Here is a 23,885-nt window from a genome sequence, read left to right as displayed (position 1 = left end):
TCCAGGCGTTTTGTTTTCACATGATAATGTTAAAATGCAGTTTCATATATTCATAATGTCAAACATAGAGAACCCCATTGATTAATGTGGTGAATGCAATATACTTTGGCTCTGCTTGTTTATAGTTACCTAACAGCACAGTAAAAGCTGTTTTAAAATGTAAAACTCAAACACTTTAAAAGGGCTTAAACACTTTAAACTTTACTTGCATAATCATGAATCAGCTTGATAAATGCAGTCTTTGGAATATATAATATATTTATTTCCACAGATATAATATATAGTATATATTTATTAATTTATTAAGATGAAATATTAGTCAATTGTTTACAAGCAAGAATTAAGGATAACGAACCTGGAACGGAACCGACCTTGATTTTGAACAATGACGTCATTACAAACGGGTTTATTTGACGACAAGTCTTGTGTGGATGATTTACTGGATTCAAACTACCTGAAACTGGTCAGTTATATAATTTTTGTGCATTATAAGACATGGAGAAAAAATATATATAATACACTGTGTATCTATGATTGAAAACTCCCTGAAACTGGTCAGTGTTCGTAAAAAATTGTAATTTTTTTATTTATCTGGTTTAAAATGTTTAGAAAATATTTTTTATTTAATCCTTTTTCTATTTATATGCTACTGCGTCTGGAGAATGAAAAATCAGCTAAATTTAGTTTTTTCTTTTCTTGCCAACATTGTTGCTGTTTTAGAAGAACTGTCCGAGTACAGACAGTAATCAGTATTGCATTATTAATGAATAAATTATAAAAAGGCTATAAATGGCCCAAAATTTCTTTGTGCAACATCCACACAAAAATGATAGATTTAAATTTATGCTTTGAGTTTAATGATAAAGTTTCTGTTTGACTATTGTGTATAAACAAACCTTATTTAAAAAAATCGAATTTAAAAATGCAACAATCATAAAATAATGTTATTGGTTCTGGCATAGTAAGCAATACAACAATAGTGTTTAATATTTGTGGTATTTGGGTTTATGACACAATAACAGCCATTGTTTAAAACCTAGATATTGTTTCCTGTGTGTTATGTTATTGTACCTTGGCCTATAACCAAGGTTTATTTATTAAACTGGCATTAAATAGAAAATAATAAACTTTTGTAAAACTACTATTTAAAATATGCTATAATTCTGTATTTAAGTAAAAACAATTTAGAAATAATAAATATTTTCTATTCAAAATATTTTGGTAAAATTTTGTTTCTAATACTTAAAAAAAAGTTTGTTTTTACATCCAGATTTTTTGTTACTTTTTCCCACCCCCTGTAAGATAAATTTTGTCTCTGAATATCCTGGTTCTTGAACAGGATGTATTTGTTCATGAGCTCGTTGAAAATAGGATGTTTATTTTATTGTTGCGTCATAAAACGCTTTAACCTCTCAGCTGTATTCTTAACCTTTAAAAAATGTTTTTTTTTAAATCCTTTTATATTTCCAAAAAATGTTCAAATTAATTCAAAATTTAAAATAATTTTAATTAATAGTATATTTATGGTAATAGGTAGTAACAGTATAGAATTACTATACATATACAGCGTATACAGCAGTGGTTTCACCAACAATAAAGGCCTAAAAAGGTGCAAAAAGTATTATAACACAAATATAATGATAACACCATTTTCCTCCAATATTTTTGCATTTCTTCACCTACAGAAAGTTCTAAATATATTTTAACAATCCTTTCCATCCATGTTCCATGATCTGTAAAACCACTGTCATTGTTCGTTTCTCCTCACGCATTTTATTCACAATCACATTCACATAACCATGCAGACAACTTGAATATCAAACAACACTCCCATTTATGCTTGATGTTGCATATTTAAAACTTCTTTAAATAACTGCCTGGTTCATTTAGTTTTATCCTTAGGCGTAACATTAAAAGAATGTTGAAAAAAGGAAACTAAATTTAATATCCCTTAAAAAATTTTTTTTGTTTATTGAATAACTATAATATTCTTAAAAAGATGTCTGTTGCACGTTTGAAAGTTTTTTTAATAGCTAATGTTGTTATCAAATATTAAAATATGATTTTTTTTAGTTTTATACCTCTAATAATATTGCATCAGGTTTTTAATACATGCTTGAATCATTTAGTTTTTTAAAAATCATTTTAACATTTAACATTGTAGTAATAAAGTTTGGTATTTATTTATTCATTACTATTTATAAGACTTTGTTTAAAGTTTCCCAAATTTTCTGTTTGTTTATTTTTTTGTAGAAGCATTCATTAGAAAGTAAAGTGGTTAAATAAATAATAGATAAGCTCGCCTAGCACCATTACACCACCTTGTACATGCATAATAGCTTAAATATTTCAACATTTGTTTTATAATCTTATCAGTACATGAGTGTACTATAGCATAGATAGGGTTATAATATTAACACTCTATAAATAGATGGCTTGCGTCAATTGGACAGATGGGGTTTTACACACGGTTGCCACACCATATTGAAAGTGAAATTACTTTGTTTTACAATACCGTATGTTTCCCAACCTGTTATAAGAAGAGTTGTGAATATATAAACACATATATATAGCCCTAAATTTTAAATTCTGTGTCCAATCTAATTGAATAGGATTATGTTTTGAAGTCAAACTAACTCTTCCTCTACATTTATAAAAGTTTGGTACCTGCATTTATATCAATTACATTTGTATTATATATACATATGCAACTAAACTTCAATGCCTATATTATAATATAGTTTAGAATTAGATCAATTATATCTATATACAGTAAATTATATATAGTTATCTTTATATTTATATAACTGATATACAAAAACTATGGATTAATTTAATTTTAAAAGTGGTAAAACCAACCCCACTTAGTTATCATGATGTTAATTGTTTGATTATTGTTATTCCAACAGCTCAGATATCTATTAGTTGATTAGAGTGTCATACATGTGGTCTTACACACGTGCTCGTAAAATGTGCTGTTCAGCACTCTACATCCTGTTTCTCACATTATTAATGACAAGCTAACTAGCTACAAACTGACACTTTCATTTTAATAACCACATCTTCCATATAGAAGTATCAGGTGTACTGTAATTACCACCGTGAGCTAAGATATCTCAGCAAATAAGTATATGTGATTACTGTAGCTCAGGTCAGGCAGGAAATAATAAGCAACAGATAAGTGTCTGTTTTGAATTGTAAAAGTAAAATTAATATGAATATTTATATCAAACCAACTTTTAAAATGGACAGTATTATCGTAAGTCTGTAATTACTTTATAAAGTCTTAAATACTAGTGATTTCATTTCATAAAAAATTATATATATATATATAATATATATATATATGTCTTTTTATGATGTCTAAAATGGGCAATACATTTTAAACTTGTAACAAATTAGTAAAGGGTTTATTTTATTTTATTTCACAAGGAAGTTGATAATATGCATTGTTGTTTTACTCCTTATAAAGTCCTAAATAGTATTTCCCAAGAAATTGTATGTTCTTTTTATGAAGTCTAAAAACAGTCATTTAAATTTTGAACTTCTAATAATGTATATAATATAGATTAAATTGTCAGTAAGTGTTGATATCCTTCCACAATGGTAAGTGTCTTGGTGTAAAAATTTAAATTCTCATATCATGCTGTTTTGTTCGTTGATTCGTACACAGCATAGTAAACGAATGTTTAACAAAGTCTTGGAAAATAAACAAAGTTTTTGCGATAGTTGGTCGAGAGAACAGTACATGGTGGTACATCCTTGTTTGTTTTGTCCCTGACCAATGTTTGTTCTTGTATTGTTGGGCAGGAACCCGGCGTCTTTTATTTAACGAGTCTGGAACAATTGCGTTTGTCGCTTTTTGGGGCGACAGAATTTATGTTTGTTCTCACCAGGTGTTGGGGGGCTCTTTTTAACACGCAGGTGTCGTTTCACGCAACACAACGGGTTATGCGTTAACAAAGGATTAAAATTTTACAACTTTTTTACTGTCTGGGTCTTAATAAGATTGAATATGGGTCCAAGTTAAATAAACTTAAATATTACAATGGTTGTCCTTTACTTACAGCATATCAACGATTAATCTTTTAAACACTGTTAAAATTGTTCTATAGGTTTTTTCTCCATAACACAACGGTAATGCGTTAACAAAGGTTCAAAAAATATATTAGCATGAACTCAGGAAGCCAAGAATGACTTTTTACAATGTGTGTCTTAAGTGAACTTGAATATGTCAAATGTTAACCTTGAATTGGTAACTAGCGGTAAATCAGTGGTTTTTAAACTTTTTAAAAAGCCGTTAGTTATGATCCATGGATCATGTTATGAATCTGGTTCAGCATGAGTTCATGTAATACAATTTAAATAACCCTACTTAAAAACATATTTTGTGTTTTTTTATCCAATAATAATTATATATATATATATATATATATATATATACACGTATATACATATATATAGTCTATTAAAACAGCCACAAACTCAGAAAATGAAAGTTATCTTTCAAAAGAAATTCTCATTTTAATCACATATAAAATACACAATGTCGAATGAAGTTAATAGAAATTATTTTCACACAGATTTAAAGATTTAACGCTTAAACCAATAAATATAGTTCAAAACGTTTTCAAATTATTAAACAAAATTTTTAAACCCATATTTTCTTCCAGCCTTTCTGTGATGAGGACTTAAAAGACTTCAAAGAGCTAGCCGGACAATTCTGGGGCAGCGAGGATTTAGAAGACGACACATACGATATCCAGTATCACCATGGACTCGCTTCCCCTGCTTCCGAGTCGTATTGTCTCTCTCCCACCAGCTCGACCTCTAGTGGCCAAACCACGGACAACACACACTCGTTGTTGAACGAACGACCTGACACCCCACTTATGGCTGTGAAGTTTGAAGATTTTTCCAATGGTTCGTTAAATGTTTTTTTAAACTGCTAGACTATATATCCTTGAAAGATGACTATAGGTCATGAACTCATCAATGAATGAATATTACACTAACACCAAGGGTACTACCATCCAGACCCCACTGAAGCAGTTTATAGATATTCAATAACTATATATATAATGGAGAGTCCATAAGGTTAAGTACTAAAGTGAGGCTCACCTGAGATATGGTCTATTACTCCATTATTCCAACACCCAGGCTGCTACCAAATTACCAACTGAAACGCAGTGAAGTTTTTGTATCTAAATTCTATTAAACCCATCTAGTGGTGCAGCCAGAAAAAAATAAGGGGGGGGGGGGATTTAATAAAAGAAATTTATTTTAATTTTTTTTTTTTTTTTTAATTATTTTGTTTATTTTGTTTGGTTTAAAAGGGGGGTTGCGACCCGCTAAACCCCCCTGGCTGCGCCACTGAACCCATCCCTATTTACAGATTATGGTTTAAATGCGATTGGATTCCCGAGCTTTGAGAATGATACAGACGGCCAAGAAGATTCGATTGGTTTGAATTTAACAATGGAACCAGTGGATATGATTGTCTCTAAACCCACAAGTAAGTACCTGCTATCACAATGTTAACTTGTATCTTGTATACATAGGTTTCTACCTAAAAGGGGTTGCAATAATAGTAAAACGCAAAATCCCAAAACCTAATTTTACCCCAATGGTTGAAATGTTTTTGACTGAAGCAGCACAGAAATTGTATTTATGCCATATTACTATATATATATTAATGTACTAAGCCTTGGGGCTTTTGTTTGCATTTACTTAATTAAAGTAATGCTACAGCCAACCTTAAAATAAAACCTGCCAAACTGAATATTGCTCTGACATTAGTCATAAACGTGTTTGGCAAAGGACCATGTGTCTAACCATAGAGTTGATACAATGAGTCATAGACTTACTGATTAATATGTTACTTTCTATGTCTCTTATTTCGCAAACATTTATTCCCTTGTGCTTACCATGCAAGATTAATGCAAGCTTGGTATTTGAGTTATTGTATAAACAATACCACAAGTAACATGGGTGTAACCAACGTGTTCAATAAACCTGAAAATCCAGTTCATCTTGTTTCATGCTGTCACTTGCCCGCATTTCTTGACATCCAACATCTAATACTGATAATGTAATTAGATCTTCTGGATCTATTAGCGACGCATTAAATTCTTTAAGATTCATAATTATAATTTATAGGTCTATATTGTACTATATACAGTTTACAAATGTACACAGTACATTTCCAAACTTTTGTGTGTTATTCTTATGCCCCTAATGTAATTAGATTCTTTGAATATATTTGCGTCACACCAAATTCTTAAAGATTTATATATATATGTATACGTATATATAATTATAGTTAAAATTTTACACAGCAAATCCCAATAGCTCAAAACTTGTTTGTGTTTTGTTGTTAATTAGTCAAAGCTCATGGCATGTCAAACAATGCACACATGCAAACAAACAAGTTTGCCATGCTAGACAAACCAGTGCACATTTTAATACATAAGCTTAGTATCATGTTACAATGTCTGTTGTTTCTATATTTAAATGTTCTGTTCTGTGGGGTTGATGTCCTTTTTGGGAAATCTGGGATTTAGGCAATGGTTGGCCAATTACCCCAACATTGTATATACACAGACCCACATTCTATTCTAAATGGGTTAGGTCCTACAGCGAGACACGTCATGAGCCCTGAGATTAAAACCAGGGCCCATTACCCCAACAGAAAAAATTTATTGGTTTTTCTATGTTTAAATTAATTCTTCTTGTTTTAGGTGATTTGAAAACCGGATCTGAACGAACATACGATTGCAGTTTTGCGTCTAACGTGACAAACAACAATATGATCACGATTTCTAAAGCTGAGGATGGAACGGCATTGATCAAACAACCGAATAAGGAAACACCAATGGAATTCAGGTAAATAATAATTAAACTAGTAAAATGATGAACTAACAATATAATATTAAATGGAAGTTCAAATATTTTATTTTGAAAAAAAAAAAAAAAATGTTCAAATAGATATTATAGTTATACAAATATAATATTAATATTTGCAAGTTTAAGTATATTATGGTTTCCAAGAAATAGAAAAATGATGAATTAACAATATAACAACATTTAAAAAAAAAAATAAGAGATTAGTATAATACAATATAATATTAAACTTCCAACAGCATTATTTTAAGTTACATTCATAGTCATATTTATTTTGAGCTTGTATTGCCTTTAGGGGAATAATGAAACCCAAAAAATGACAAATAAAATATAAAATTCAAACTTCTAAAAACACTGTTATGATCTGGTGCTACTAAAACAAACAAAAATCAAGTCCAAACAATGGTATAATAAAAGTTATATATATTTTCCCTAAATGGCATTGCCAGTCTTTTATTCAAATAGATTTGTAAACCTGTTATTTCTTATTCATTCCTACTCATATGTTACACTGCTATTGTTGCCAGGCATAATATGGTTTCCAAGAACTTATCTTCTGGCACAAAAATTAGCGTAATATTATATTGGAAATTTGAAACCATCGTTTTATCTGCCTCCAACCAGACTTTGTGAGGGTTATCTTTGTGAAAATCATTTCTTGGAAAACAGTTGGTTTATTGGTTTAGCAGCCGCACTTTTACAAAGACACTTTTACTCGAGTAGTTTTTACCCTAACAGTGTGTTTTACGATTTTATTTATGTTAAATGATTTTTTACTCCTGAACAGCGTTTGTAGTGAGACACCTAGTGTTGAAGTCATTGACACCCAATATATAACGGACAAACCAACGAGCATCAAACAAACGACCAAACCAACAGCCGATGAATTGATTGACATCAGTGATCTTATCAAGATACCAACAGTCACAACTGCACAGAAACTAAAGCTATCACCGACCCAAACAAAGTTGGCTACTAATACCTTCACACACAAGGCTCAGATACAAATACCAACTGCAGCTTTGCAAACTATACTGAAGAATGGAAGATTGGTAAGTACTTATATCTTTGTGGGTTTTATATATAGGGACCTATAAGATCTGGAGTTATAACTTTGTTACTCCCAAACTATATGTATATAGGGTATATAAGCAATAAGCATAGGCACCAAACCTGGGGTGGCAGGGTGGGCAGGCTACCTAGATTTTTCTACATTGTAATAATCAATAATTATTACAGCAATGAGGTGAAATTTGTTTAAATGATTTTGTGTTTAGTTTACCCTACCTTACTGCCTCCCATGTGTTTATATACTACCTATGTGTGTAAAGGCAGTTAATTGGATAATGCGCCAACTATGGTCTAAATTCTAGTTTGTGCAAGTTTTGAATGTCTTTGGATAAAATGCAAATATTTTTAACAGTTTCGAGCATATGGTAACTTAGATATTTAGACACATTAATACACCACAATAATCTTTGTTTTGTCGCATTTATACGATTGTTAGCTGATATTTAATCCATTGTTACAACAATGCAGGTAGACAATGCTCATTATCTGGAATTATGATTCAATAGAATAGATAATGTGGCTATTGTTTTGTCATAATCATTCGATTGATAATATTTGTAATAAAATAAATAAACACATTTAACCATTGTTAAATAGACAATGGGTACTATTGTTAACTAATAATTAAAACAAACAGATCCATCGTTATTGTTTTAATTATATTCAAAACATATCTGTTTAATTAATTATATTTAAATAAACAAGCACAATATGCTTAATGTATGTATAATGTGTAGCTTATTTTATTATACTCATTTTTACATAAGTTTTTACAGTATTATATTATTGAAGGATTTAAATTTAAATTTGAATTCTGCTTAAAATTTTGCGTTTTTTAAAAGAAGATCTGTTTACTTATATATTACATTGGGCTTGGCAGCAACAATAGAAGAACATTTGTTATTGTACTGTGGGGTAAGATGGGACAACTTTAACACACAATATCTAAATAATCGGATCATATTTTAAACAATTAACAACAGTCCATAGGAGTCGTGAGGATATAGTTTTATATTTCTTTGAATGTTCTTTGTTTACTACCAAATGGGACAAGGAAATAGAATGAAAAAGTGTCCCATACTCTACCACTCTACTATATACTACTATTATTTGTTATTATTTATTTGTTTCCAGGTAACAACACGTTTGTCGAGTGACATCACAGGTTCGAAGATTAAAATAAAAAATGAAATCGATAACGATTTGACTTTGAAACTTACTTCTGTACGGGTGAGTGGCAACTATATATGTTTACTAGATATCACATTTATATTCAAATGTTTAAGTTTTTTCTAGAAAAATTTGAAGTGACATTTTTCAAATGCAGTTACACTCAAAGTTGTCAAACACTTTTTATAGTTTTATAATACTGAATTATAAAATGTAACTTAAATAAATATAACTTATAAATGATGTAACTTGTGTAAATATAACCCCTAACCCCTATACAGCATGACCTCCCCCCTACCCCGCCTAGCAGTGCCAGCAGCGACACAGAAGGGTCCAACAGCCCCCGATCGGTGGGTACAAGCGGGTCACCGGTGTGCCATCTTCGTGTATCGCCTCACTCAACCAGTTTGACAAGCCAACTTATCTCTTCGACTCAGGTTTGTTGATATGTAAACTAATCGCTCACTGCCCTGGGGCGGTTGCTTTCTAACTTAACTCATGCGTTTCCAAGGTTGTCCCATTATCGACGCTGATCAGGTATGCCCTGAAAGGCTTGTATGTATTTCCATTTTTCCATTCTTTTTTAATAAGAGACCGTTGATGCCATTTAGGCGAAATATACACCTCTTATACAAAAATTGGTTGGACTTGGTTTTTGTCTGTTACGTTTTCGTGTACCAGCACCAGATCCTTACTGTATTTCTTTACACAAGAATCGTTCAACTGTAAGCACCAGATCAGGGTCAGATTGGCGGAATTTATTATAAGTTATGTAAATATGGTTGCTTTTGTTAAGAAATATTGGGTTACTAAAATAAGATACAAATTGGCCACTTTATGAACGATTTGTCCAGTTTATAATATCTGTATCATAATTATGTTGTAATATAAATATGAATATTGTTCCATTCTATATTTCTTTCGGCAAAGCACAGTACGGTTTAAGATACAGGCATTAGTTGGTCCATTATTTCTTATAATAATTACAAAAATATGAGTTTTTGCACAATGGCCCTGAAGAGTTTAATAAGTTATAACAACCCCTGTATATTCCCCAATTACTTACATTAACATCGCTATATTGTATAGTGTTTCTCAAATAGTATGTCGTAATCGTTAAGTTAACGAATCCAAAGATTTAATTAATTATTTATATTCGTGTTTTAGTTGAAATTTAACATTGTTAAAATTGGGTAATGGTCCAACTCTGGCATAAATCTTACTATATGACCTCACCCATATAGAATAGAATATTGTTAAAAATTTGAACTTTAGACTTAATAGGTCAACTTTCCAGGTTTAACAATATATCAGTACTCTGCATTGATAGATAGCCAGTTATAATAGTAACGCTTAACCACAGTCTGGCCAGTGGTTGCTAATTTTCCTGTAACCCAGGAAACGGGATATTCTATATGTTATAAAATGTCTCCGGTAGTTTAGGATTTAGTCAAAGCTGTCGAAATTATTTGAAGTACTAGTGTCATGCAACCAGAGGGCAAGCAGGGCCACCTTTAGATAAAGAAATATTATTTAAAAACTTTAATTTGCAAATGAGCAAATCATAAAACACAAAAGTTTGATATAAACATAGACGCCTAACCCTGGAACTTTATGCACTGGTTTAATCAGTAAAAATTAGAACAAAATTTGTTTCATATGAATGCGTGTCTAACTATCCCTGCCTCCCCTGTGTTTTAAAAGTATGGTGCCTATATGGATATTCATATAACATTCCCCCTAATTGGTATATATATATATATATGTATTGGCGCCCCACAATAATTTTGCGTTTATCTGTCGTTATGTAGCACTTAAAGTTAGCTTAGTGAGCCTGCATTGATTTTACGAGTACTTTGGATGGAAAACAACTATAGATTGAACATGGGTTACTCTCAGGCCACTTAAACCACTTGTGTTCCCGTCGAACTATAAGAGGCTACTGTTGTTGCCCCTTCACTAGGGGTTACTGTTGACATAGTGTGTAAAATGACAACCTATGTTATACTATTGTCAAATATCTTTGTGGGTAATGTTAAATACCTTTAGTGGTCCAACTTGGTAAAGTTAAAACATACAAATAAATACTTCAGATTCCTAATAATACAAAAACCGGATTCATCGAGCTGCAAGTTGGTTATCATTCTAGATTGCAAAAAGTGGCTTTGTGGTAATGTTATATAATTATAACAGTTGTTTTGTTTGCTTGTTTGTCTTGGATTGTTCAAATACCTTTTTTATGGACTTATTTCTAGCCTATAAAATTTGATTGACAGAAATTGTTTTTCTGCAATGTAGCAAAACTTTAATATGGTTGAGTTTTAAATTCGATCTTGGAAATTATATTATGCTTTGTAGCAGTAGCTGCATAATAATAAATTTGTTTGTATTTCTACTGTATTTAAATATATTCAATGCTTAATGCAGATATTTTGCATTACTATTTTAATGAATAATTTAAATTGATTAAAATATTGGGGAAAATTCTTCTGTATGATTTGGGATATTTTGTGTAGATTCTATAACTTAATAAAGTTAGACTGCATTCTCCCAATTCCTGTACAAATTCCCACCTATTAATTTGCATACACGTGTCTACTTCAGCTTATATTATAACGCTGGTAAAACCATATTATATTTGAACAGCTGGCATAAGTTCTGTGGAATAATGGAGTTTGAATGCTAAAATGTTATATATTTGTTATTGACATTTAAATAATGGCAGAAAATCTGTGTTCAAACTTTTGGGCCTAATTGAATGACTGTAACTTATTTAGTCTTGTATAATGCAATGTTGGGGCAGTTCGGTACATTTGAATTTTTCGTTAAAACCAAGACAAACTGTATATTACAGTATTTTAAAAGTTACGGTTAAAAATTTAAAATTTGGTGTAAATCTTTAAAAAAAAACAAACAAATGCATTTAAAACTAGTTCTAAACCTATAGTGTTTCACTTCATATTAATTGTACCTTGTGTACATGCACATTAAATACAAAAATGAGAAGATTTCCGGTACATTTAAATGTACATTAAATACAAAATTGAATGCTTCTTTAAAAACCAATTTAAACTTGGACCAAACCCATGAATAAACATATAAATTATAAATGCAATTTAAACTTGTTTTAAGCATGTTTAAATTAATAACTGCAACTTGTAATCGATGACAAAATAAAAACTAAGGTAAAAATTTAAACATATGTCCAAAAATTACGACCATGAGTCTAAAGCAGTTACTACGCTCATATAATTTACTATGCGCAGTCTAATCCCATAGTTCGCAGCCATAAGCACGTGGTGGATAAGACACAGGATGCGGCTGTTACTATTTCCATGTAACTCTACACTTCATTCCATAGCATGCAGCAATAATGGACCAACTATATCTCGGGTTGCCAAGCTTTTCATAAACACATTGTAAACACATACAACCAATAGACTAGTTTGCTACAATATATGGTCAAATTTGTGAAGTAACAGCATATGTAAACTAACTATATATAAAGTAAACTTTTGTAAATGAACACAAACTATTATAAAAAAACAATATAGTTCAATTTAGTGCAGCATGGAGCCCACTATATAACATGTTACTATTTTTTTTAGCTAATACAACAATATAAAGTTATATTGTTTGCTTTAATTGGTGCAATGTAGGTTGGCATTGTATAAATTTCAACTATAAATCATGTTTCATGCTTTTGAGGTTGATAAACATATTGTAAAGTTATATAACACATATGATTTGGGTGCACTATAAATAAACGATGCTGTTTATTTCAGTGTAATATCTGGTAAAATTGGGTATACGTCTTTTAATACACCAAAATGTATATATTATGTTTCTAAACTTTTGCAGATAACTACTGCATTCCAAAGCAATAGTTTAATTTGCTGCTAAATGGGTATATTTGTGTTCTATATATTTCTATATAATTGTGTACGGTGCATATATTTTATTTGTAAATGGTAAAATTAGCAGTTTTGTTCCATTCAATTTAAAATAGGTTGTTGTTTTTTCCCGAATTTGGTGAAATCTCCAATATTCTGTATAATAAATCGTCTGCAAATACAATATTTCTGTTATAAACACCAAACTTTTATTTGTGTTTTATAAAAATATACACGTTACTTTAATTAGGAGACATTCCCTTTAAATGATCACGTTATCCGCATTATTCTGTGTATAGGAATTCTAAAATGCTTTAATTCAGTGAAGTAGGTTTCCGTAATTTTCGCACTTTACCCTGAAGGCGTTTTGACTCCCGTGTTATAAATAGAAACGGGGAATCGCGTCGTTTTGCTCGTTCGTTTATTTGATGATAATTCAACTTATCTGACGTTTCTAAAGGCTGTGTGACGTCACGGTACCATCTATTACGTTTAACAGCAGAATTCCCCCTGATAAATGTCCGCCAAACAATGTGTATATAGGTATTTTTTCTTTTAAACGGCGTTTACACTACAGCGTAACTTGCCTCTGTGTAAAAAGAATAAACAAAGAAAAATATCTGCACCAAGCGTTGTTGAGCGCAGGTCAGTGTAAATTTTTCTTTGTTTGTTTTTGAAATTACAGCGAGCCACGCTGTAAGGTAATAAACGCCACTTAAAAGAACAAACAAAAAAATGTCTACTCTGACCTGCGCTAAACAACGCTTGGTGTAGATATTTCTTTGTTTGTTCAGTGCGTCCATTGTTATTATACCGCGTTTACCACATGTACTGTAGATTTACACCCGGGAGTTATAACCACAAACCCCATTATAGCGCCGCGTTCTAATTTCAAATACGCTTGAGGTAAACACAATCATACACTGTGACGTCACAATAACATGTTGGCACGAAAGTCCTTTGTTCGTTGAATAATTACCATCGTTACGTCACAATGTTACTTCTTGTTTATGTCATTTCAAAATATTTTGAACTCGATACGTAACAACCGCCATTCTTCGGTGTTATGACGTAACAAAGCTCGATCATTGTTTCTTTGTTTTAACTCAAAGTTTTAGAATTGAATCAAAATAAACAATTGTGAATCGCGCGTTTCGCTGTGACGTCATAATACCGTGCTGAATATCTTACCACGTGACTTGACAGTGAGGAACCGGAAATCGGAATTAGCGCCCTCGTGCGGGTTGTTAGTTATTTTAAGAAATCGATTTGTTCGGCATTTTGATTGTTACGTCACACATTCCTCTGTTATTACAAACAAACCGATTGATTGTTTGAACGTGAGCTTCGTAGACTTGATCTGATTGGTCGAGCGTAAACACGTGAGTTTGAGGCTCGTAAAATTGATTAGTCGTGATGTGACGCATATTGTGACGTACTACAAGCCGAACTTTGCGGGTTGGGGTAAGATGGTCCATGCTCCTATTCTCCTTTATAGTCCTATTTTGTTGTAAACAAAAGTATATTTACAGAATTATATAACCGCATCCTAACGACTAAAAGAGCGTTGTTAATTGTTAAAAACACGATCAGTTTATATGGGATATAACATGCTAAAAGTGTCACTTGTTTCCTCAGTCTAATATTTTATATTCGTGTTTAGCTCGGTCAGAGTGGATATTTATATCCTAGGTTCCCGGTAATTACTTGCTTTATCCTAAAATATACCTCCGCGATCGATGTTCGGTGTTAATGACGTCATTTATCGCGAAACCGCGCTTCCCAACCACATGACAATTGATGGTTCCTTGAATAGTCTTTATTACGTCACAAGAAATCAATAATCGCATATTCGCGAAACTGTCGATCAAACACGGCTGTCATTGTCTAGACGTTTCGAAAATTCTCGGTGTTTTCATGAAATTTCTTGGCGTGAGTCAATTTCGTGAAATATCACATTGTGAGTGATTGTCGGCGTGTTGTGACGTCACAAACCCCATTTAAGACACCGCTACAAACAACCTGCCGCGACATCGCGAACTTTTTATTCAAACTTTCGAACTGAATCGCTTCCGGCTATTTATGACGTCACAAGAGTTTCACGAAACCGCTTTTAATCGCGTCCCACCTTGACACGCCTCAATGGTTGACGCACCTACGTAACAATGCACGTGTAGCTATGAATAGTGACGTAACAATGCATGGGACTGGTTTAGCGTTAAATAGCGCACCCCGCTCTTTGTTACAAGTTGTAGAACAACGTAAATCGAAATGTTTATTATGACGTCATAATATTCGAATGCCCAGGTCGCCTGGGGACGAAACATCGCGAACTTTGATTCCAGAAACTCGGTAATTGTTTGTTCTTCCGGATTTCATATATTCGGGAATTCCTCTGTTTGTTAATTCGCTTTGACGTCACAATGTACATTGTTGTAACTGATTTAGGAGAATTACTATTATGACCTCACTGTGGTAAAAATCGAACCCGGTCTCTATCTCAAAGAACAATGATTGATTGTTACGTATATGTGACGTATGTAACCTGTACTTCTATAGGGACACGTATAAAAACTGTATTATTACGTAATAATAGTGTTTTCTGTGACCGTCTATTTTAAACAATCCGATAATAACGGCGTATCGTGGATTCCCAGCAGAGATAATTTAAAAGTCGCTCCTTGTCTGACTGCATTACACAGTAGTACCGTAAGAATATAAGTAAAATGACCTATATACGTTTGTTAAATTGTTATAACATATTTTGGACTGTTATTTTATTCACCACTTTCCAGCAATTCGCCTCTATAAGTATTAAGGTCATAAGCGGAGGTCTGATTGTGCCCATTACCCCCAAAAACCTTTGTGTTCTGGCCTAAATTTTAGGCTAGAGTTGCCCCATAGGCCCCCATTACTCCGACCTTACTGTTACAACAATCTTGAAAAGGTAGATTGCCTTATTACCTTAATTTTTAATACAACTTTGAAAGGACATGTATTACAACAATCACCACAATAACAATTATAACACCCTCTCCTACAGCGTTACACCCAATCGCATGGCACTCTTATGTTAACGGAAGATGAGAAAAGGACGTTGGTCGCTGAAGGTTACCCAGTACCTGCTAAACTACCACTCACTAAAAGTGAAGAAAAGTCGTTGAAAAAGGTGAGTCAGCTCTGTGTATATATATATATGTAGTATGTACAATATGTGGTACATGTTTTCATTCTCTTTTATTGTCCCTTTTGGCAGTGTACGAAGAGTATTAACATATGTTATGTGCCAACGATGGCGGTATCCATCTTACCCCACAGTACAAAATCACAGCTGTAAAAAGCATTTTACAGTATAGGCGTATTGGTATAGTTCTTTGTTTAAAGTATTTAATAGAAGCGTGCTAAACCTACTATATTGTATGCAACACCTGTGTTATGAAAATTACGATCAATTAATTATAGGAGTTGTAACAATATGTATAAGGGTTTCGGGTAATTGGCCAATGTGGGGCGTCGGGTAATGGGCCAATGTGGGGCGTCGGGTAATGGGCCAATGTGGGGCGTCGGGTAATGGGCCAAAGTCCCATAGCATGCCTCACTGTAGAACGTGTAGGTTGTAGGACTTCACCTATATAGAATAGAATGTGCATATACAAAGTTGGGGTAATGAGCCATACTATAACCTAAACCCCAGGTTCTGTGACTTGAATCACTGTAGAACCTCATCCATATAGAATAAAACGCACTGTATATGGTTTAGGGTAATAGACCAACTAAAGCCTGTACCCTACTGTTAAACTTCACCCATGTAGAATAGGAATTCGAAGGTACCGGGTTCCAGCCCCACCCATGGTATAAAGAAGATGTCTTAAAAAGTTGTTTTAACTCCCAGGTTCGACGGAAAATCAAGAACAAGATTTCCGCACAGGAAAGCCGACGGAAAAAGAAAGAATATGTGGAGACGTTGGAAAAAAGGTAATTACGTCATTAAAATACGTCACCGTTACGTCATCTAATTTCGTCTGAATACTCAATGATAATGTTAATATATAATTTAAACGTAATGTGCCAACTCTGGCTCATCCTTTGTCGTAGAACTCATATATGTATATAGAGAGTAGAAAGTGCATATTTAAATTAATATCGTGGTAATGGAGCAACTTTGGTCTAAACCGCAGCACCCATGGCGTATATTCTAGTAGGACAATATGATCTTAAAGACGTTTTAAAATGAAACAATCTAACCTCACACACTTACTCTAATTGTGACGTCACAAACTCTACCATCACGTCATAACCCACTCATACACGCAGGATGGACGTATATAACAGGGAAAACACCGAGCTACGTCACAAACTTGATTCACTTGAGAGCAGTAACCGATCTCTATTAAGTCAATTGAAGTCCTTACAAGTGTTAGTTGCCGGCAGCATCCCGAAACCTTCCAGGACCGTTAACACTCAGACCAGCAGTTGTTTAATGGTGGGTCGTGTTATGATAATTCAATACGTTGTTCTTAACGTGTGTTATAACTTATATTATATGGTTTTTTTACCGGTGCATTGGGTCAGGCACATACTGTTATTGGCGCCGTGGCATAGTGGTTAGCGTGGCCAAAAGGTAATGGATTCAAGGCTTGTCGCTGCTACCATTGTGGTCGTATGTATCTTTAGGCAAGACACTTAACGGCAATTGCTCCAACCCAGTGGTCACTAATTGTCTAAATTGTCAGCCATACAAAGAAAAAACTCTCGTTTTTATCTTTGACTCAAATAAATAAATATATTTCGATACTACATTTTTTCATGTACTGCATCTCATCTATCTTCTATGACGTAATATTTAATGACGTCATACACACAGATGCTTGTTCTTTGCTTTGCGATTTTCCTCGGAGGGTGGTTCCCCCATCTTTCCCCCATAAATTCGGGGTTCTCCGCGATTACGTCATTTGGGAAAGCTTTCAACAATCAACCTGAACCAAATTGTAAGTTGTGACGTCACTTTTATACTTTCTACGTCATATAGTACTGTGGGGTAAGATGGGATACTGCTAAAAAAAGGAAACATGACCCACCTTACCCCAACCAAATATATATACGTTATATACGTCATGTCAAAAAAAGCATTTTCATTAAAAAAATCTGTTTTTGTCTATTTTTTATTCTTTTACAAATACGCGATTCGTCCCAAAACAGCTACTATTACGTAACACTCGATTTCGCAAAGTTTCGATTTTTTATCACGTGATATCGATTATCGATTGTTATTATGACGTCAGGGAGGTCACGTGTCTTGATGCCGGAAGTCAAGTGTGACGGTTGCCATGGTTACGACAAGTGGAGCAACGGAGACCAATCAGCGATCGATAAAAACGCGGGTAAATTTAAATTTGAATTTGAACAGTTATTATTATTGTTAATTACTATTTAAGTGGCGCGCCATTTAATAAGTGCCATTTATGTTTAAGGGTTCCACAACTGTAATATTGAACTGTTAGTACGAAAATCCCACGGGCCATATTTCCTATTCCTAACAATTTAATCTTATAGAGTGCGTACGCAAATATATTTTGTCCATATATTCTGCATTTCTGCTACCGGGCATAATGTAAATATTCTTTCAGCGGCTTATCTAGTATAAAAAACGTAACGTATTTCTGTTTTTTTCCAACATTTCAATCCACATTTCCTGATAAAGTCTTGCAGGATGGCAGACGAAACGTTGAAAATACATTACGTATATCATACCAGATCAGCCGTTAAAAGATTATTTTCAAAGCCCAGTTTTGACGTCCTGTTTTAAATCTAGTAGATACCGTGATTAGCTTTACACATATGTAAAAAACAATGCATTATCTACCTGTTTATTACAAATGCAAATCACAAAACCTTTGATTGATTTTAAATTAAAATTAAACCTTTTTATATGCATATGCAAGTTATGTTGTTCAGATTGTTGTTTTTAACCACACTATACGTCTATTGATGCCCCACAACGTGAGGATAATTAAGTTACATTTATGGTAACTTGTATGTGACCACGAGGTGTATGAAACAGAACACTAATGTTATAACGACTGTCGTTGCCCTGCCATGCGAGGATAAAAAAGTTGCATACGTGGTAACTTGTAAGCGGGCACAAGGTGTATGTTGTTGCACTGCCGCACGAGGATAAATAATTGACAATATTTAATCATTTTTATTTCTTAGATGCAATCGAGCCGGGTGACACATACGACGAACCGGCAGGTGGCGGTAGCACAACAAACGATACTGGTGACGAAACAAGCAAGATTATCGCGAACACAATGGAAGCGAGGACAGCTGCTGATATATTAGCAAGGTAGGGTGATGTTAGTGTATTGGGCACGTAAGTGGTTAGATAGTAGGGTGGGGGAAGATGGGACACCTTCAGCAAATGATATCAAAACATCCTGATCGTGTTTTATATACTTAACATCGGTCTATGGGAGTCGTTAGGATACGGTTTTATAATTCTTTGAATGTTCTTAGTTTACTACCAAATGGGACATGAAAATAAAAAGTGTCCTACCTGTGTATTACGTGTAATATTTTCGACAAAGTGCCACGAAAACGTAACCAACAGGAATCAAGTCCAACGCTTTATATTTTGTGTTTCGCCAATTTTTACATTTGAGTTATTTTTCCGCAGTCGCAAGGTAGCGGTGCAGGGCAGCAAAATGAAAGTTGTCGGTGACGTAGACGGCCCGTATGACGTCACAAAGAAAGTAATCGCGAGTCACCTTGTCGCCGAGTGACGTAATCAACCTATGACGTCACCACCCTCTGTACAAATGCTTTTATCATAGGTTGCCATAGCGACCCATGTGTATACACCTGTACAGACGATTTTGTTTTTGTTTCGAAAGTTGCTTCGCCGGGCCTCGAACCCGGTAACTTTCGACTTAAACTCGCCAACGGATTTCTGATTTGTCGAACCTGGACTAAAATATCAATGTTTAAATTTACTGACCTTAAACAACTTTTATTTCTTTTATTTTGCGTCGACCATTGCGCATGCGCGAACCCTATTGCGCATGCGCAATCTCGCTATTGTTATTTTGCGCGTTTTCTAGTTTTGAAACAAAAATCCATTTTTTGTTTGACGGGCCAAAATACCCTTTTGTTACGTGTTGCTGGTTAATTATGACGTCATACTCGTTTATCGCATAATAAGGCTTAATAATTATGATGTCATAATCGTGTAATAGTGCCATCTAAAAACTCTTTGTAATTGAACAATTAATTTCTCGCCCTCGCTTTTATTTTTAGAGTGCCTTTTGTGACGTCATTGCAAATCGTTTGCAACTGTCGACGAACGTTGATGACGTCATATTAACGTTAATGACGTCATAATACTGTTTTTCGTTCGAGACCAGGGGGACAACCGTGCAATGAAAGTTATAATGTGTAAATAATAATCCATAGATAGTAACTAACACTGCTATGCAGTTCAGTTCAACCAAGTGGTGCCTTTGTTCGTTCACAATGTATTACTACGTCATACGGGAATTCCCCACCGCCAAGAGACTGGCTTCGTGAATAAATAAGCTACGTATATTGTAAATTTTTTGTTTTATTTGGGTGGAAAAAGTGATTCACGTAAGATATAGTTGTGACGTCACATTCAACCACAATTGTAGCTTGTGGCGTCATAATTGATAATAATAACAATTCATAAAAGTAAGTTTAAAAAATCTGAGTCATGATTAGTTATTAGAGCTTCAACAAAAAAAAACTAAAAGAGGAAAAATACAGACTGGTACGCAGCCATCCCTGTTGATAACGAATCAAATTTTGGTTACGCTTCGGTTGGGGGTTGTTTTTTTGTGACGTGATTGGTACAATGCTTGGACATGCATCTTGTAGAAATACGTTGTCAATGTAAGGTTATTTAGTTAATAAGGGAAAGCCTGCCTACCAGTCTATATTTTCCATATTGGCCAACGGTAAAATGAAAACATTAATAACTGAAGGGTGATGGGTTCGGTCCCTGATCAAGGTACTTCTTGCCACGGGTTTGGATATCCAAACAACGAATAATCCACTTGATATTTTTCAACAAGTTTTTTAACCAGATCTTCTGAAACCGCATCTTCTAGCTCCTTGTCGTAATTTCCCGTCGGTTTTTGTAGTTTATCGAAGGGAAATTTAAGTTTTTGTGCTTTTATCCTACGTAGTATGTAACCTACGTCATCACCCATATTTTCCTCTCTACCTATGAAGTCATAAGGGACATTGCAAGGCGAACAAAGCTCATTATAAGTTTGAAATAAAGTTCGTTTAGCGCCCAACAAGCCAGTAGGCGGGTCGACTAAATATTTTACAAATTCGTTCATACGCGCGAATTTAGTGTTATTCCGCCGCACTATAGAATAAAATAGATCCGGATCATATCTTCTTCTTATATCTCGTGACAATTGTAGGTAATTATCGTGCAGCTTCGTTATATCGTCGGGTGACAAGTAATTATGAAAGTTACCAACAAGCCGAGATAATGGCTCACGAACAAAAGTAAACTTGAAGTAATTTTCGACTCGGTACCGGATCGAATTTTCGTTGTATTGCCATAGGAGCCTGTGGAAAAAATTGTAATGTTTGGTAATATTTTAGCAGCTTAAAATGAAGGCATTCTACCAACCATTCTAATTGTAGCTACTAAAAGTCTTAATGTATTTGTCATGTGTACATCTATATGGTACTGTGGTGGTGGTCCACGAATCCCTATATTTCCAAATCTTGTTTAACAGTTAACAACACCAGGGGTTTGTGTTTTAAACAAGAGTCATCGCTTTATCACAAACCATAGCGTTTTCTATTCTATATATGAATAAGCTTCAGTGAGGCATGCCAAGGGTCCTGGGATTTAGGTCACGGTTGGTCCATTACCCCAACATTGTATATGCACTTTCTATCCAAAATGGGTGAGGTTCTACAGTGAGGCATGTCATGGGATCTGGGATTTAGACCATAGTAGGTCCATTACCCCAACATTGTATATGCACTTTCTATCCAAAATAGGTGAGGTTCTACAGTGAGGCATGTCATGGGATCTGGGATTTAGGCCACAGTTGGCCCATTACCCCAACATTGTATATGCACTTTCCATTCTATATGAATAAGCTCCTACAGTGAGGCATGTCATGGGATCTGGGATTTAGGCCACAGTTGGCCCATTACCCCAACATTGTATATGCACTTTCCATTCTATATGAATAAGCTCCTACAGTGAGGTACGCCATGGGACTTTAATTGGGATTTAGACCAGAGTTATCCCAATAACCCCACCACCTTCACTCACCTTTTAGTTGGACCTCCTGCAAACCTTAGATCCAAATAATCTTTACCCGCCCCTTCCTCCAAACTAACAATTAAATTTTCCCAAATATCAGAGTTTACGCCTTCCATTGAACAATATATAACTTGATGCTGATCTGACACCAGTAACCGTGGAAGTCTTAAGTTTTCTTGCACCCTCTTGGCTTTCCAGGACCAAAAATCAAACAACTGACTCTCTGTAACAGTTTTAGTCGACACACAACTTGAACGAAGGTGTTCTTTTCGCAAGTTTCGTATTCTTTCATTCTTTTCGTCTCCTACAAGATAAACGCTGTTTCGGATTTGCACTTCTTCGCCTAAGATTGATTTAAAATTGAGTTTTGAAACTTCTTTTCCAGTCCAGTCTTTTAATTCTTCCGATACTTTTTCTTCGTCTTTAAAATCTAACCCAGAGTTGACCTTTAAAGATGGAAAGATTTACTGGTTTACCCTAGCAACAAATACTTGGGTATATGTATTTAATCACTATTTAACCTAGCAGCGTGTTAGGCATAGTACAGTAGGGTGGGGGAAGATGGGACACCTTTAGCAAATGATATCCAAACATCCTGATTGTGTTTTATATACTTAACATCGGTATATGGGAGTCGTAGGGATAAGGTTTCATAATTTATTAAATTTTATATGCTTCCCACCAAATTGGACGAAAAAATAGAATGGAAAGGTGTCCTATCTTCCCCCACCCTACTCTACATATTACTGTGGGGTAAGGTGGAACACCTTTAGCACATAATATCCAATAATCGTATTTTAAACAATTAACAACTGTCTATGGAAGTCATGGAGATACAGTTTTATAATTCTTTGAATGTTCTTTATTAGAAAATAGAGTAAAAAGGCGTCCCATCTTTCCCCACCCTACTATACAACCCGCTGAAAACATAAGTGAAAGTGCGTTGGTTATAAAGTGGCTCTTTAACTTAATAAGAAGCAACACTAGAAATTCAAGTGTGTTGTTTGAACACGCCGGTTTTGTCCGCGTATACAACACGCAACACGGCAGAGGCGTGTTGTTGGTATGGCGTGTTTTTCAGGCTTCAAAACAACACGCCCGTAAACAACACGCCGTTTTGTAACAACACGCCAGTTTAAAACAACACGCCTCAAAACTACACGCTTCTGTTTTTAAACAACACACCAGTTTTTAAGAACACACCTGTTAAAATAACACGCTTTCAAATAACACGTCATTATTTATTTACATTTAAAGCGAAAAGAACAGAAAAAGGAAAGGAAAGAAAATGCAATTAGTGTGATTAACTTGTCGTAAAACCATTGAAACCAAAGCGTTTCAATGTTTCCCATCAACGCAAAGAAACGCCTGATTAAAAACTCCATCCAGCATCTTATATCTAAAACAGGGAGGTTTAAGTTGCGGCATTATCAGTGGTTCCTAAAAAAAACATATAAGTGATAATACTAATATTAGGAATGATAAATATAAAAGAAAACACTAAAAATAGTATATATCAATTAATATAATAT

The 23,885-nt window shown here is 34.0% G+C and overlaps 2 protein-coding genes across 2 annotated transcripts; one reads left to right on the top strand and one right to left on the bottom strand.

The window, feature by feature from the left end:
• Positions 1–273: 273 nt before the first annotated feature.
• creb/atf-a (transcription factor protein) lies at positions 274–20,628 on the top strand. Its single transcript, NM_001078206.1, is given in 14 exon segments — positions 274–463; positions 4,674–4,923; positions 5,396–5,515; positions 6,741–6,885; positions 7,691–7,955; positions 9,109–9,204; positions 9,426–9,581; positions 16,081–16,206; positions 16,930–17,012; positions 17,352–17,520; positions 17,902–18,025; positions 18,320–18,418; positions 19,251–19,383; positions 19,714–20,628. Coding segments are annotated over 14 exon segments (1,950 nt in total). The 5' UTR covers positions 274–385; the 3' UTR covers positions 19,820–20,628.
• Positions 20,620–22,921, bottom strand: LOC100185749 (carbohydrate sulfotransferase 11-like). Its single transcript, XM_002121240.4, has 2 exons — positions 22,363–22,921; positions 20,620–21,638 (listed from the first exon to the last, which is right to left on the bottom strand). Exons 1-2 carry the CDS (start codon positions 22,467–22,469, stop codon positions 21,059–21,061), a joined length of 687 nt encoding a protein of 228 aa, XP_002121276.4. The 5' UTR covers positions 22,470–22,921; the 3' UTR covers positions 20,620–21,058.
• Between the last annotated feature and the right edge of the window lie 964 nt (positions 22,922–23,885).

Source organism: Ciona intestinalis, unplaced genomic scaffold, assembly GCF_000224145.3.
Source record: "Ciona intestinalis unplaced genomic scaffold, KH HT000025.2, whole genome shotgun sequence".
NCBI lineage: Eukaryota > Metazoa > Chordata > Ascidiacea > Phlebobranchia > Cionidae > Ciona > Ciona intestinalis.
The sequence above is the reverse complement of the archived record's forward strand: the minus strand, read 5'-3'. Positions and strand labels throughout refer to the sequence as shown.